We start from the raw sequence: 16,313 nt of genomic DNA, 5'->3' as shown, positions 1-16,313 counted from the left end.
TGACTAGAACAGGTAAATTTAATGGGTCTAGATAGAGCAGGGCACTGATGAGTAAGGCACGGACAACGATGACCGTGACACAGACTATGGACTTTTCCTCCAGGAACTTGTCCAAACCTTTTTTAAACCCAGATACGTTAGCGCTGTAATCACATCTATTTGTTGAGTGAAAAAATATTTTCTATTTGTTTTAAAAGTATTCCCATGTAACTTCTTTGACAGTCCCCTAATCTTTGTACTTGATTTACGTTTACCCATTCTACATCACTCAGGATTTTGCAGATCTCAATTATATCCCCGCTCAGCTGTCTCTTTCCATCCTCTTTATCATTTTGGTCGCTCTTCTTTGAACCTTTTCTAATTCTGCTATATTTTATTTTGAGAAACGGCAACCAGTGATACAGAGGCATTATAGTATTCTTGGTCTTATTTACCATCCCTTTCCTAATTCCTATCATCTTGTTGATTTTTGGCCACCACCACACACTGGGCAGAAGATTTCAGCGTACTGTCTAAAATGACACCTAAAACTTTTTCTTGGGTGCTGACCCCCAAGTGGACCCTAGCATCAGGTAACTATAACTCAGCTTATTCTTCTCAATGTGCATCACTTTGCATTTGTTCACATTAAATTTCATCTGCCATTTGGATGTCCAGTCTTCCAATTCTCTAAGGTCTTCCTGCAATTTTTGACAGTCCACATGTGTTTTAACAACCTTGAATAGTTTTGTGTCATCTGCAAATTTAATCACCTTGCTTGTCATTCCGATTTCCAGATCATTTATAAAAATATTAAATAGCACTGGTCCTAGTACACATCCCTGCAGCACTCTATTATTTACCTTCCTCCACTGAGAAAATGCCCATTTAACCCTACCATCTGTTTTCTTTCCAATAACCAACTCCTAATCCACAACAGAACATTGCCCCCTATCCCATAACTCTTGCAGTTGGACAGGGAGGATTTTGTCACAACAGTCTTTGCAGACGACCTTTTGATCGCTCACTAATCCCCATTCATCTTGGGCTGTTTTGATGGACAGTTTTCAGGAATACGAGGACTTTTCAGGGCTTAAGCTCAATTTTCGTAAATCGGAAGCTATGGCCACTGATACGGTAACCTGAGATACTTGGCCAGACACATTCCCTCTTAAAAGGGAAAGGGACTCCTTTTGATACCAGGAGAAATAACAACTGATACCCGGCAGATGTACAAGGCCAATTTAGACAAACTCCTAAAGGGCACTAAGGTTCTACTGGCTAGTTGGGGTTTCTTACCTTTAAACTATGACAGGAATGGTAAGCCTCTATGGCATGGGGGTATGGCTGTAAGTGTTTCAGATGCTTCCTCTGTGTTTTTTGAAAAAAGACTGGATGCAGTTGAAGTGCATTTTGTCAAAATGTTTGTGGGCCTGAAGAAATCAAAACTGACTCTGACACAGCTAATAGGCCCCAGGAGCCATGGAGGATATGGGCCGCTATATTTGTTGGCCTATAATCACACTGGTCAGCTTCAACATCTGTGTGACTGGCTAAGGGGTACCGATTATTTCACACCACTTGCCTATGAGTAGGCCTATTTTGCTCCATGAAATCTGATGTACCTCCTTCATGTGAGTACAAAGCACTTGTCACCAGATAGTTGCTTCACCCTCTTCATCAGCTCTGGCATTTTCTAATGCCCCATTGAAGGCACTCCCCCACATGCAGCAAACTGCTTCCCACAGTAGGCAATGGACACTTCAGGACTGAGAATGGATTCTGATGTCATTCAAAGGTAGGAAAGGTTGGGTTTTACTCAAATAGAACACTTTCTAAAGGATAACAAGACTTTACTGCCTTATGAGATTCTCTGAGCTTACATTGAGCAGGTAAGCTCTTTTCTATCTACACTTCTTCCCTTGGTTCATTAATCTCATCCCATGGCTTTTCCTACCATCTCTATGCTGATGACTCCCAAATCTACCTTTCTACCCCTAATATCTCACCTTGCATCCAAACCAAAGTTTCAGCGTGCTTGTCTGACATTGCTGTCTGGATGTCTCAACGCCACCTGAAATTAAATATGACCAAAACCGAGCTTCTCATTCCCCCCCCCCCCCCCCCCCCCCCCCCAAACCCACCTCCCCGCTCCCCCCGTTTTCTATTTCTGTTGATGGCTCTCTCATTCTCCCTGTCTCCTCAGCTCGAAACCTTGGGGTCATCTTTGACTCTTCTCTCTCCTTTTCTTCTCATATCCAGCAGATTGCCAAGATCTGTCGTTTCTTTCTTTACAACATCCGTAAAATCCGCCCCTTTCTTTCCGAGCACTCTACCAAAACCCTCATCCACACCCTTCTCACCTCTCGTTTAGACTACTGCAATCTGCTTCTTGCTGGCCTCCCACTTTGTCACCTCTCCCCTCTCCAGTCGGTTCAAAACTCTGCTGCCCGTCTCGTCTTCCGCCAGGGTCGCTTTACTCATACTACCCCTTCTCCTCAAGACCCTTCACTGGCTCCCTATCCGTTTTCGCATCCTGTTCAAACTTCTTCTACTAACCTATAAATGTACTCACTCTGCTGCTCCCCAGTATCTCTCCACACCCCTTCCCGTGCACTCCGCTCCATGGATAAATCCTTCTTATCTGTTCCCGTCTCCACTACTGCCAACTCCAGACTTCGCGCCTTCTGTCTCGCTGCACCCTACGCCTGGAATAAACTTCCTGAGCCCATACGTCTTGCCCCATCCTTGGCCACCTTTAAATCTAGACTGAAAGCCCACCTCTTTAACATTGCTTTTGACTCGTAACCACTTGTAACCACTCACCTCCACCTACCCTCCTCTCTTCCTTCCCGTTCACATTAATTGATTTGATTTGCTTACTTTATTTTTTTTGTCTATTAGATTGTAAGCTCTTTGAGCAGGGACTGTCTTTCTTCTATGTTTGTGCAGCGTTGCGTACGCCTTGTAGCGCTATAGAAATGCTAAATAGTAGTAGTAGTAGTAGCAGGTAAATCTTATCCCCGTTGTGCATGCCAAGGTAACATTAAGACTGGATTACTGCAATGCACTATACAATGGTCTGACTACAAAGGGCCTGCACCAGCTCCAGTTGATTCAGAATGCAGTAGCAAGACTCATAGAAGTCTGCAAGCGACGTGACCACATCACACCATTTTTGCAAAAACTTCATTGGCTACCAGTACAATATGGGTTACAACTTTGCCTTACCCTTCACTATCAATTATAATGTTCTATTATGTATTGTGTTGACATTGCAAATAGTATTATACAATTCTGTCAAACTGAGGTTTTCAATTTAATACCAGAGTACAGACTCAGAAATCGCTTACATAAAGTACTCCTTACACCATAAGTATCTTTAACTTATTTATTGCATTACATATACCTATTTCTTGCCCTAATCCTCAGAACTCACAATCACACGTCGCATTCACACACAGCGCTCAATTCTCTGTCATAATCACCTTATCACATCTTATCGTTTGATACAAAAACCTACATTTACATTATATATAAAACATAGGATCCAAGACGTGTTTCAGTCATTACTTCATACTATCTTCATAGTCATATTAAGTCATGACTATACCAGTCATCATCATACAGGATTATGGAGAGGGGTTCCTGTCAGTCAATTTTTGAGGTTAAGAAGACTATGTTCATCCCTCGAAGATTTTAAGACTCAAGCTAAGGAGATGATACATAGGTTCCGCCAAAGAGGGTATCCTATGAATGATATAAAAAAAGCATACAAGAGGGCACGCTATGCGCATAGACCGTGGCTGTTTGTTCCTAAGCAGAAATCTATGTTCGGACCTATAGCAAGTGTAATTCCGTTTTCTCACCGAGCACCTCAGATTGGACAGTTAGTCCATAAATATTGGCATGTGTTATCAGTGCACTCAGAATTCAGGGAGCGCCACAAAATAGCCTATCGCCGGAAATCGAATTTGGGCGAGTTACTAAAAAGGCCTGGCAAAGACAAAAAAGAGGGCTTGCATGGGCCCTGTGGTAGATGTGTCTACTGCAAATATGTGATCATCACAAGTTGGATTTTCATACCAGGCTCTAATAGGCGATTTAATTTATCAACTCGTACCACTTGTGAAAGCGAAAGGGTTATATACTGTATTATATGCCCATGTTCGCTGAACTATATAGGGCACACGAAAAGAAAGCTCAAGAATCGTTTGGCTGAGCACATCAGCAACATTAGAATTCAAAAGCTGGATACCCCGCTTGTCAACCATTGGTTAGACAAAAAGCATAATATAGAAGATTTGAAATATGTGGTGTTGATACAATTAACAGCATTAGCGAGGGGGGGGGGGGAGATATTAGTGCTCAGCTTCATAACATTGAGCAGTGGTATATTTTTGAATGGGCTATGGTGGCCCCCAATGGCCCCAATCTTGAGGTAAAGTGGCTGTAGGACGGCCATGACATTAAGGGGAGGAGTTAAGGTATATTTAAACCCCTGTTTGTGTGTCCTTCGGCACAGCATTTTTGGAGCGGGTTGTCAAACCCTGACTTGGATTGAAGTCCCGATGGTAAGCAGTCTATTCTTACAATGGATGATTATAAAGCATTAGAATGATTTAAACAAACAAGTCATTACCTATGCCTGTACTTGTATGTCTATGTGTATATTATAGATCTCGGGCATTGGTTCCTCCTGATGAAGGAAACTTCCGAAATGTGGTCTCGCATAGAGAACCTGGACAAGATATAGAAAACCTGCTGGCTTTAAAAGGTCTTTCAACTGGAGTGAATGTTTGTGGATTACGCTCCTCGTTAGCCTTTCCCACGCCGCGGGGTTCCGCATGGAACACAGTTCTCAAACTGTTTTAAAGCACTGCAATTTATGCTTAAAGAGTGTGTTGGCACTTGACGTATTGGACTGAACAGCTAGAACATTATGACTATGAAGATAGTATGAAGTAATGACTGAAACACGTCTTGGACCCTATGTTTTATATATAATGCAAATGTAGGTTTTTGTATCAAACGATAAGATGTGATAAGGTGATTATGACAGTGAGAGAATTGAGCGCTATGTGTGAATGCGACGTGTGATTGTGAGTTCTGAGGATTAGGGCAAGAAATAGGTATATGTAATGAAATAAATAAGTTAAAGATACTTATGGTGTAAGGAGTACTTTATGTAAGCGATTGCAAATAGTATACCATGCCACACTTCGTATTGTTAGTTGAATATTTTTACTGCTGTAACTGCCTATTGCTCATGGTTGATCTATTCTTACTGTACACTACACCGTCTTGAGTAAATCCCTTCCAAAAGGCGGTAAATAAATCCTAATAAATAAATAAGGTTCTGGATTCCAGTTAGATGTAACCAGTATGCATATATGCAATTAGCCCAGGCTTCAGGTGTGCATTAGTTAGAGGAATTATTAGGCACTGAACAGTTGGACTGGAAACTAGTTTCTTTTTTTTTTATCATAAAGACTTGTGCAATCTTATCCCCCCAAAGGATTTCACACCACTCTTAGGATGCTGGGAACTAGATTTGGGACTGAGGTAGATACCTCAGGCAATGCACAGTACAGACTTACAAGAGTGCCAAATTAAATAATACATAGGGCTTATTGCTCCCAAATGCAATTCTTTAAGGCAGGTTGTAAGCAGTCCCCCATGTGTTCTAAGTGTTAGTAGGCAGACAACACTTATGTTCATGCCTTCTGGGACCGTCTGCAAATACTGGAGGGATATTTTTCAGTGTCTGGGGGCCGTAGTGGGTCTAAAGGTACTCTATTTGGGAAGATGGATCTTTAAGGGATACAGGGCCAAGGATCCAGACTGTTTGTGTATAAGGCATTACTGGTGGGGAAAAAATGTATCCTACAACACTGGGTAGGTAATATTACTCCATCATATGGGTTTTGAAGAAATACATTACATTTGCTGATGCTCCTAGAGCCGAGACATGCTAAGCAAACACTTAGCAGAAGAAAGAGTTTCCTGCAAATCTGGAAGCAATATCTCCAACAGCTTCCCTCAAGAGCTCGCAGTTTTATCTTGAATGATACCCCTCAGGTTGGGCTTGACTTAATGGATATTTGTGAGTAGGACAGGTTAGGGAGGGTTTAGGGGAGATGGGGAGAAGGATTCGTGGGGTGGTGGGGGTATATACTGATGTGTATTCTGCCACCTCTGAGTTTGGTTCCGCTGATGCTATAAAAGCATAGGCCAAAAGAATGCCTGGCTGGGAAAAATTTGTGTTATCATAGGAGGAAACTTCATAAAATTGACTAGGGGGGACTGGGGAAGGATCTAGGAGGGGGAGAATAAGTTAGTGGGGGTGAAATGAAAAATCTGTATTTGCTTTGTGATTGGATTTGGTTGTTGATAATCTTTTCTTGGTTGGAAAAGAAATTTTAAAGTAAAATTAACTAGTCCAGTATCTCTCTCTCCCTATGACAGAAACAGAATAAAAGAACAAAGCTGTGCTCTCTTTTTGGGTAGCTATGACAGCAAGGTAAAATTATGTCATTTCCCCAACACACACATGAAACATATGATGATTTTCGAAACTAATGCTTCTCCACGCCTACAAGCTATATAAGGATTTTTAATTTCTCATAATTATCTTGACAACTAACGTACAAATATGGCAAAAGCTATGTCAGCCTAGTGGTAGTTTTACAATAAGTCAAATAAACTAAGAAAACAGATGGTTCAATTTAAACACCAGATTAAGTGTACATCTCACATATAGGAAAGATTTATATGCTTGAAAATACAGAGTTGGGAAACACCTAATCCTCTTAAGGTTATTTATGGTTCATAAATCCCCACTAGTAGTTTTAATCTACAAATTGATTTGCATTACTTGGGTAAAAAAAAGACAGTCCATAAGGTGTATAACATTTTTAAAAATATATTAAAAAAATAAACACACTAATGGTATACTGGCCCTGATGTACTTACTTAACACAACTTAAGTGATATATTATTTCAAAAGTACACTGGTTATGCTACTGAAGCACAAACAAAGCTCAATTATGAGTTTCCTTTAAAAGGTCACTAATACTTTAAATAACCACTTGCCAATGAAACCAGAAGACTGAACAACTAGGAGTACTTTATTTTGCTAAATGTCATGCTTTAATTTACTGAAATGTTTACATAATCACATACCCTTTCAAAGGTCCCAATTTTCTCTTGCAGAAATGCAGCTTGTACCTGGTATTCTTCAATCTGTTTTTGACAGGTTTTTAGGTTGTGTTCTTGCTCATCTAGTTGTTGCTGGTATGTAAGAATTTGTTGTTTGGCGAGCAGCAGGTCCGCAGCAGTACTGGTATGACTAGTATTCCTTAGTGTTTCACTTGCCTGTAACTTGAGTAGAATAAGTTAAGCATTAGTTCAGTGAAAATAACCTTTAAGCATTTCTCAATGCTAGTTTAGTCATCAGGATAAAACAGTCTATGATACATTCTACTATAACCTTTTTCAAGATGATAGAATGGTATTTGTCTACACAAAGATTGGTCATTAACCTCAAGCATCAAAAAATATATTTAATGTGTACTAAAAGAAAAATAAACCCTAATCAACCTAATCAAGCAATGATATAAGCTGTTTACAATAAAACAGTAACAACAACTACAGATAGCTGGAAACAAATAGATCAAAAGGAGAGGAATTCTCTATCCAGCTGACAAAAAGCCAGCGACCCAAGGAACAAGCAAAACAATTACAGTTATATATCGAAAGCTTTTACAAAAAGGTAGGACAAACTGGATTTAGATTTAAGAAAATTTTTCAAGCCTTAAATTCAGTGGAACGTTGTTCCTGCACTGGCTTCCTGTCAAAGACGGTATCATTTTTAAAATTTGTACTCTGGTGCATAAAATCATCTATGGTGAAGCCCCTGCATACATGGACACCCTAATCAACTTGCCACCAAGGAACTCCCACAGATCCTCATGAACGTACTTAAACCTCCATTACCCAGTATATAATGGACTTAAATACAAAAGCACCTATGCATCAACTTTCTCCTACTCTAGCACTCATCTCTGGAATGAACTGCCTAAACTGGTGAAACTTACTACTGATCACCCTACTTTCAAAAAGTGCCTCAAGACCTTTCTATTTGGCAAAGCGTACGCATCACTCCCACCAGGTATCTCTACCTTCTGATCTGTCTTACCCCGGTGTCACATTACTCACCGCTGCTCTCTCTCTTTTACTTTACTCCACTTTGCCTTTTCTCCATTATACTTCTAGGACATTAATTGTTTGACCCCTGACATGCTGTGTTTTTATGTAAATTGTTGTAAGCCACATTGGGCCTGCCCATGGGTGGGAAATTGTGGGATATAAATGCTGTAAATAAATAAATAATACTGAAAGTTGATTGTCAAATAGAATCAAGACAAATAATGCTGATGAAAGGAAGATTTTGTTGAGAGGCCCTGGGCATCAGTGGCAATAAAGGATTAAAAGACCTCATAGAAAGGCTGGAAGACTGGAATAAAAAACATTATAGGCTAACATGAGCATTTTATAATGGGTCCTATAGACAAGGAGATAACTATATTCATTTTTAAGAGGGATAACATGATTGTACTTTTAGTACCCAAAATAAGTTTGATTGCAATATTATAATGAATATCTGATGTAGCCAACCTTTAAAGAGCTCTGCCTCTTAATGTTTTCCTGCTTATTTACAAACATAATAATTTTTTTTAACCAGCACCAAGATCAGAATCACATTTAGTTTGTGGGGCCAATATTCAGACCACGGAAGTTAGACCAGCTAACTGCTAGGGTTTCTGGTGCTCTCCTGCGGCCTATTAGTCAGCACCCCCTACCCATCCAGGGGTGGGATCACTATGGCTCCACCCCTACAGTAGTCACACCCACAGTAGCCACATCCCTTTTACCAGCCATGGCACATATAAACAGGCATTGTTGAAAATAATACACCAGTATAGGAGAAGAAAAAAAATGCGGGGGGTTTTTTCATTATAAATAATTTCTATAAGCTGTTATAGCTCCAGTATACCCAAAATGACACAAACCAAATTAAAATACAGACCAGGAATTAGGAGAACAGTCTTGCCAAACCTGAAACAATAAGTTATCAAAATCTCAGAACCTAACAAAGAGATCCCTATTCAGACACTTGGCCTTGCAGTCACACATGAAGAACAGAGATAGGCAAATTCTTCAAAAATTAACCTGAAATCCTAAGAAGATAGACTCTGCATGCAGCACAATACCAGAAAAACAGAAAGAAACACATTGCTATACATTGCAAAATAAGACAGAAGATGTTAATTCTCAAACTGGACATATTCCAAACACTAAATTTAAAATAAAATGATTTTTTTCTACCTTTGTTGTCTTGTGACTTTGTATTTCTGATCATGTTGGTCCCAGTATCTGATTCTGCTGCTCTCTATCTGTTCTCGTAACTCCATTTCCAGGGCTTGCATTCCATTTATTTCTTTACTTTCCTCCTTTCTTCTTCATTTCTTCCCCTACATCTATAAGTAAAAGCTGGGTCCTCCGCAGACTTGACTGGAGGAGGTATAGGGTGAATCCAGCTTCTGCCTACTTTCTCCATCCATGTGCAGTTTTTCTCCTCTCTTCCTTTTCCCTCATCTCCATCAGTATGCATCTCCTTCCTCACTCTTCCCTCTCCTCCATCCATGTCCAGCATTTTCCTTTCCTCCTTCCATTCATGTCCAGCACCTCTCCTCTCCCCTCCATTCATGTTCACCTCACTTCCTCTCTCTTCCATCCATGTTCAGCATTTCTCCTCTCTCCCCTCCCCTCCATCCATGCACATCTCCTTCCTGTCTTCCCTCCCCTCCATCCATGTCCAGCATTTCTCCTCTCCCCTCCATCCATGCGCATCTCCTTCCTGTCTTCCCTCCCCCTCCATCCATGACCAGAATTTCTCCTCGCTCCCCTCCATCCATGTGCAACTCCTCCTGTCTTCTCTACCCTCCATCCATGTCCAGCATTTCTCCTCTCACCTCCATCCATGTGCATCTACTTCCTGTCTTTTTTCTCCTCCATCCATGTCCAGCATTTCTTCTCTCTCCCTTCCCCTCCATCCATGTGCATCTCCTTCATCTGTCCTTCCTTCCCTCCATCCCTGTCCAACATTTCTCCTCTCTGCTCTGCCCTCCACTTCATGTCCAGCAACTCTCCTCTCTCCCCTGCCCTCCCCTCCATCCATCCATCCATGTCCAGCAGCTCTCCTCTCTCCCCTGCCCTCCCCTCCATCCATCCATGTCCAGCAGCTCTCCTCTCCCCTAAACCCACACAAGAGGGCAGAGCCCGTAGATTCCGGTCCCCAAGGATCAAACAGGTCAGAGAAAACAGCTGGTCACCTTCCTCAGAGAGAACAGTGAGACCCAAGGACTACCATTCCCAGCAGCCCTTGAGGGAGATACAGGGTAGAGCCAGGAAGAGTTATCCATACTACCAATCCCAGAATGCTAAGGGGAGGGAGGAGGATCTGAGGAGGATTAATCAGGTGGATAAGGGCAGCTGGAGGACAGGATTGTAGAAGAGCATATGGATTGGCAACCGGTGGAGAGTGGGGGTGGAGAGAGAGGAAAAATTGCGGAACAGGAGCCTATGGACATCTCGGCTCTGGCTCGAGTTAAAGGTAGAGAGCTAAAAGGGCTGATTGCAGCTTGGTTCTCCAGCCTAATGAAGGGTGGGAAAAGGTCGCTATGTCAAGTGGGAGGTTGTCAGGAGTCGGTGCTGACAGAGAAAGGGTGAGACCCTTACATTCCCTAGCCTGCTAGTGGGTGGGGAGTGGAGCAAGGGTTGAAGCTGAACAAGCCATAGTGTGTTTATTGTGACCGTGTTAAAGGAAAATAAGGGAGAACCAGAGAACTGTTCAATTTCTGTTTAGAGACAAGCGTGATCTTTAACTGAACCAAGGTGGAGAAACTTGGGAGAAGGGGGGGGGGGGGGTGGTAAAAGAGCACGGTTACTCCGTTTCCCTTCCAGAGGTGGAAGTGGAGGGAACAGAAAGGCAGACTGGGAGAAGGGACTGCCTCAGTCTGGAAGTTTGATACAGTCTGGACTCTAGTGTGGACTCGGTGAAACGCTGAGAGACTCACCCCGCTGCGGAACTATTGTACGGGAAGTGGGCAAAAACCAGGAGAGAGCAGCTGGGGAGGGCCCCAGGGAGAGATCGATGCCTGGACAGCAGGACCAGGTGGCTGTTTAGGTTGGAGCTGGGTTTGAGGAGGGCTAAAGCCAAGGAAGGAAAGGAGGCTTATTTAACCCCCGGTCTTGCCTGGAGAGAAGACTGCAAGGCACAGGGGATTTCTTTTTGTTGGGGGAGAATTACAGAGTATAGTGGATTATAGCTCTCCCTGTACCCTGTGGATTACAAACCCACACTGCAAGGCGCAGAGGATTTTGGGAGAATTGCAGAGCATTGTGGAATACAACCCTCCCTGTACCCTGTTCCCCCAACTCCCCCTTCATTATCTCCTCAGACCCTTGCTGAATTCTTTCACAACGAGGTTCAAAAGATAAACCTTGAATTCTCTACCTCGCCACCTCTCCCTCCACTAGTCCGTTCCCCTCTCCCTCTTTCCCCTCATTCCTTTTCCTCCTTTCCTGAAGTTACTATAGAGGAAACTACACTTCTCCTTTCTTCCTCAAAATGTACCACCTGCTCCTCTGATCCCATTCCCACCCACCTTCTTAATGCCATCTCACCTGCTCTTATTCCTTTTACCTGTCACATTCTCAACCTCTCACTTTCCACTGCAACTGTCCCTACTGCCTTTAAACATGCTGTGGTCACACCTCTCCTTAAGAAGCCTTCACTTGACCCTACTTGTCCCTCTAATTACCGACCCATCTCCCTCCTCCCTTTTCTCTCCAAATTACTTGAGCGTGCTGTTCACCACCGCTGCCTTGATTTTCTCTCCTCACATGCTATTCTTGACCCACTACAATCTGGTTTTCGCCCTCTCCACTCAACCGAAACTGCACTTACTAAAGTCTCCAATGACCTATTACTGGCTAAATCCAGAGGTCAATATTCCATCCTCATTCTTCTTGATCTTTCCGCTGCTTTTGACACTGTTGATCACAGCATACTTCTCGATACCATGTCCTCACTTGGATTCCAGGGCTCTGTCCTTTCCTGGTTCTCTTCCTACCTCTCCCTCCGCACCTTTAGTGTTCACTCTGGTGGATCCTCTTCTACTTCTATCCCTCTGCCTGTTGGCGTACCTCAGGGTTCTGTTCTTGGTCCCCTCCTCTTTTCTATCTACACTTCTTCCCTTGGTTCATTAATCTCATCCCATGGCTTTTCCTACCATCTCTATGCTGATGACTCCCAAATCTACCTTTCTACCCCTGATATCTCACCTTGCATCCAAACCAAAGTTTCGGCGTGCATGTCTGACATTGCTGTCTGGATGTCTCAACGCCACCTGAAATTAAACATGACCAAAACCGAGCTTCTCATTTTTCCCCCCAAACCCACCTCCCCACTCCCCCCGTTTTCTATTTCTGTTGATGGCTCTCTCATTCTCCCTGTCTCCTCAGCTCGAAACCTTGGGGTCATCTTTGACTCTTCTCTCTCCTTCTCTGCTCATATCCAGCAGATTGCCAAGACCTGTCGTTTCTTTCTTTACAACATCCGTAAAATCCGCCCCTTTCTTTCCGAGCACTCTACCAAAACCCTCATCCACACTCTTGTCACCTCTCGTTTAGACTACTGCAATCTGCTTCTTGCTGGCCTCCCACTTAGTCACCTCTCCCCTCTCCAATCGGTTCAAAACTCTGCTGCCCGTCTCGTCTTCCGTCAGGGTTGCTTTACTCATACTACCCCTCTCCTCAAGACCCTTCACTGGCTCCCTATCCGTTTTTGCATCCTGTTCAAACTTCTTCTACTAACCTATAAATGTACTCACTCTGCTGCTCCCCAGTATCTCTCCACACCCCTTCCCGTGCACTCCGCTCCATGGATAAATCCTTCTTATCTGTTCCCTTCTCCACTACTGCCAACTCCAGACTTCGCGCCTTCTGTCTCGCTGCACCCTACGTCTGGAATAAACTTCCTGAGCCCATACGTCTTGCCCCATCCTTGGCCACCTTTAAATCTAGACTGAAAGCCCACCTCTTTAACATTGCTTTTGACTCGTAACCACTTGTAGCCACTCGCCTCCACCTACCCGCCTCTCCTCCTTCCTGTACACATTAATTGATTTGATTTGCTTACTTTACTTTTGGCTATTAGATTGTAAGCTCTTTGAGCAGGGACTGTCTTTCTTCTATGTTTGTGCAGTGCTGCGTACGCCTTGTAGCGCTATAGAAATGCTAAATAGTAGTAGTAGTAGATTACACCATCCATATCAAACATTTCTCCTCTCTCCCTTGCCCCCCTCCATCCAGCCATGCCCGGCAATTCTCCTCTCTCCCCTGCCCTCCAATCCATGTCCAGCGATTTTGCCTCTCTCCCTGGGCCCTGTCCTCCCCTCTATGTCCAGCGATTCTCCTTTGCCCTCCCCTCCCATCCATGTCCAGTGATTCTCCTCTGCCCTCCCCTCCCATCCATGTCCAGCGATTTCTCCTCTCTCCCCTCCCCTCCCATCCATGTCCAGCGATTCTCCTTTGCCCCCTATCCTTCCCTCCCATCCATGTCCAGTGACTCGCCCCAGCCGCCACCTGCCCCCATTTTCAGCCTCCAAGTTCTGGTTCCAACCCCAGCCCCAACTGCCCACCCTCTTTTCCCACAACATTCCCCTTTTCGTTCCTGCCACCCTGCGGAGTTTAAATCTTTTATTTTACCTCAAGTCGCAGTGGCGGCAGCAGTGAAACCAGCAGGCTTGCCTATAGCCTTCCCTTCCCTTTCAGTGTCCCGCCCTCGCATAAAGAGGAAATTACATCAGAGGAAGGTGGGACATTGAGAGGGAAGGGAAGGCTAGAGGCGAGCCTGCTGGTTCCACTGCCACCGCCATCATGACTTGAGGTAAAATAAAAGATTTAAACCCCCCAGGGCGTCAGGAGCGAAAGGAGGGCTGTCGGAGAGCTGAGGGCGGGCAGGTGGAATCTAAGAGCTGCCTGCAGGTGAGCCACCCAGGCGGTGATAAGCATGGCTTGTGGCGCCCTCCAGAGGTTGGCGCCCCCTGCCATGCTTACCACGCTTACCAGGTTCCACTGACCCTGCCGGCTAACTCTTGTGGTTGGCACTGAGCCTGGATATTCAATGCTGGGCCATTTCCGGTGACTGGCATTGAATATCCATTTTATTTTGGGGTGGTTTAAAGATAATCGGCTAAGTTGATATTCAGACTTAGCCGGTTATCTTTAAACAGGCCAAAGATATCCCATCTTTTCATGCGGCCAATTATGGCTGCTAAACTAGCTTTAAAAATAGGTATATAGTCTGTTATATCAGGTGATATAATCGGCTATTTACTAGCCGCTAACTGGGGATATTCAGCAGGAGATAGCCAGTTATCCCCTGCTGAACATCAGCAGATAGCCTGTTAAGCGCTATTTAACCAGTCAGTAGCCGTTCTGGCCAGTTAAATAGCACTGAATATCGGGTGGTGGTGTTTTTGCATCCAAAAAGCATCTGTGAAACTACTCTTAAGCATGTCTATGTATTTAGTGCCATTAATGTGTCTCAAAATCCTAAGGTTAAAACATAGCACAAGCATTTTTACTTATTTTAGCATACACATTCAGATTTTACAGATTACTTCGGATTAGGTGGTATATCAAATAAAATTGAAACATGAAACTTAATTCAGGTGACAGGTAAGAATACAATCCATGAAAGTCTCATCAGACAGGTGAGGACTAAATGAGATCCCAAAACACTACAGAGATTTGGATTCACCTCCACCTTTTTCAGTCCTGATTAGATTGTAGGTTCTGTCGAGCAAAGACTGACCCTTCATGTTCAAGTGTACAGCGCTGTGTACATCTAGTAGCGCTATAGAAATAATAAGTAGTAGTAGTACCTCAAAATGAGTTACATTCAGGTACGGTAGGTTTATTTTTCCTGTCCCAGAGAGCATTTTGCTGACTGCTGTTGGTGTTAAGCCCAGAAATTCAATGTATCTGATTTTCTTAGTTTTATGAACATCTTTGCCACCAGAGAGGTGCATGAGCATACTGAAAATCTCTTCCACAACGAATGGGAAAAGGAATATAATGTTGGAGATGTGAATGGGAGTATTATATTTACGCAGATGACACAGAGTTAATTATTCCCATGAAACATTTTGATACTTTTACAATGAGTCAGATTGTTAAAGGATTGGAGAACATTTTTGGTTGGTTTAAGACAAATGGTTTGGTTGTAAATATGGATAAGACAGAATTGGTAAGAATAAATAGATCTGATACTTACCTACAAAAACTTGATTTCAGCTTATGCAGAACTATAATAACCATTACAGAAGAAAGTGTAAGAGATCGGGGAGTTTCGGTTTCTCCCAGTTTTGATTTTGTGATGCTTGTTCAGAGAATGGTTATTTATTTATTTATAACACAGCTTATAGACTGCACTAAGTCCTAGACAGTTTACAAAGGAAAACATTTACAATAAAATTCTACACAGCTTAACGGAAGTTGAGGTGGATAAGGGGGTTGAAACCTTATCTGTAGTTGTAGGCTCTGACTAATATAGTTGGTTCTATTATCATTGGACTATTATAGTGCTGTATTATTAGGGCTCCCCAAGATATCGGATTAGACAGATACAAATTGTACAGAATGAAGCAGTGTGGTTTTTGTAGGGTAACTGAAAATATGATAATGCATCCCACTTTTAGAGAATGTCATCGGCTTCTGGTTTTATTGAGGGAGAAGTTTAAGATTGTTGTTGTTGTCTTTTAAGGTCTTGAGGAGGGCTCATCCTGGTTATTTATATAATAGACTGTAAAAATATATCTCAAAGAGAATGCTGAGACCCAGTCTACTACTACTACTATTTAGCATTTCTATAGCGCTACAAGGCATACGCAGCGCTGCACAAACATAGAAGAAAGACAGTCCCTGCTCAAAGAGCTTACAATCTAATAGACAGTCAGGATCTTCTATTGCAGTAAAGATCTAGGATGTATTCTGTAATGGTGCCCGCCTGGTGGAATGTTCTCTAAACAGCTTAGGATGGAAGCTAACATACAACAGTTCATAAAAGTTAAAAACATGGCTTTTTTCAGGTTAAGTAGTCTATTGGGAGTTGGGTTTTGATTCTTGGGTTAAGTGGTGTTTGAGGAGTGGGATTTTCCATGTTTTCCATGTTGAATGTTGATATATGGTATGTTTATTAT

The 16,313-nt window shown here is 42.9% G+C and overlaps 1 protein-coding gene across 3 annotated transcripts in view; it reads right to left on the bottom strand.

The window, feature by feature from the left end:
- Positions 1-16,313, bottom strand: part of AKAP9 (A-kinase anchoring protein 9) — a 547,514-nt gene that overhangs the window by 465,916 nt on the left and 65,285 nt on the right. For all 3 annotated transcript variants that reach the window (XM_030200158.1, XM_030200166.1, XM_030200175.1), the window contains one exon: positions 7,165-7,362. In XM_030200158.1, the coding sequence (XP_030056018.1) occupies positions 7,165-7,362 (198 nt within the window). The remainder of the gene's footprint in view (positions 1-7,164; positions 7,363-16,313) is intronic.

The sequence above is a fragment of the Microcaecilia unicolor genome, chromosome 1, assembly GCF_901765095.1.
Source record: "Microcaecilia unicolor chromosome 1, aMicUni1.1, whole genome shotgun sequence".
In the NCBI taxonomy this organism is placed as follows: domain Eukaryota; kingdom Metazoa; phylum Chordata; class Amphibia; order Gymnophiona; family Siphonopidae; genus Microcaecilia; species Microcaecilia unicolor.
This window is presented reverse-complemented; position numbering and strand designations above follow the sequence as displayed.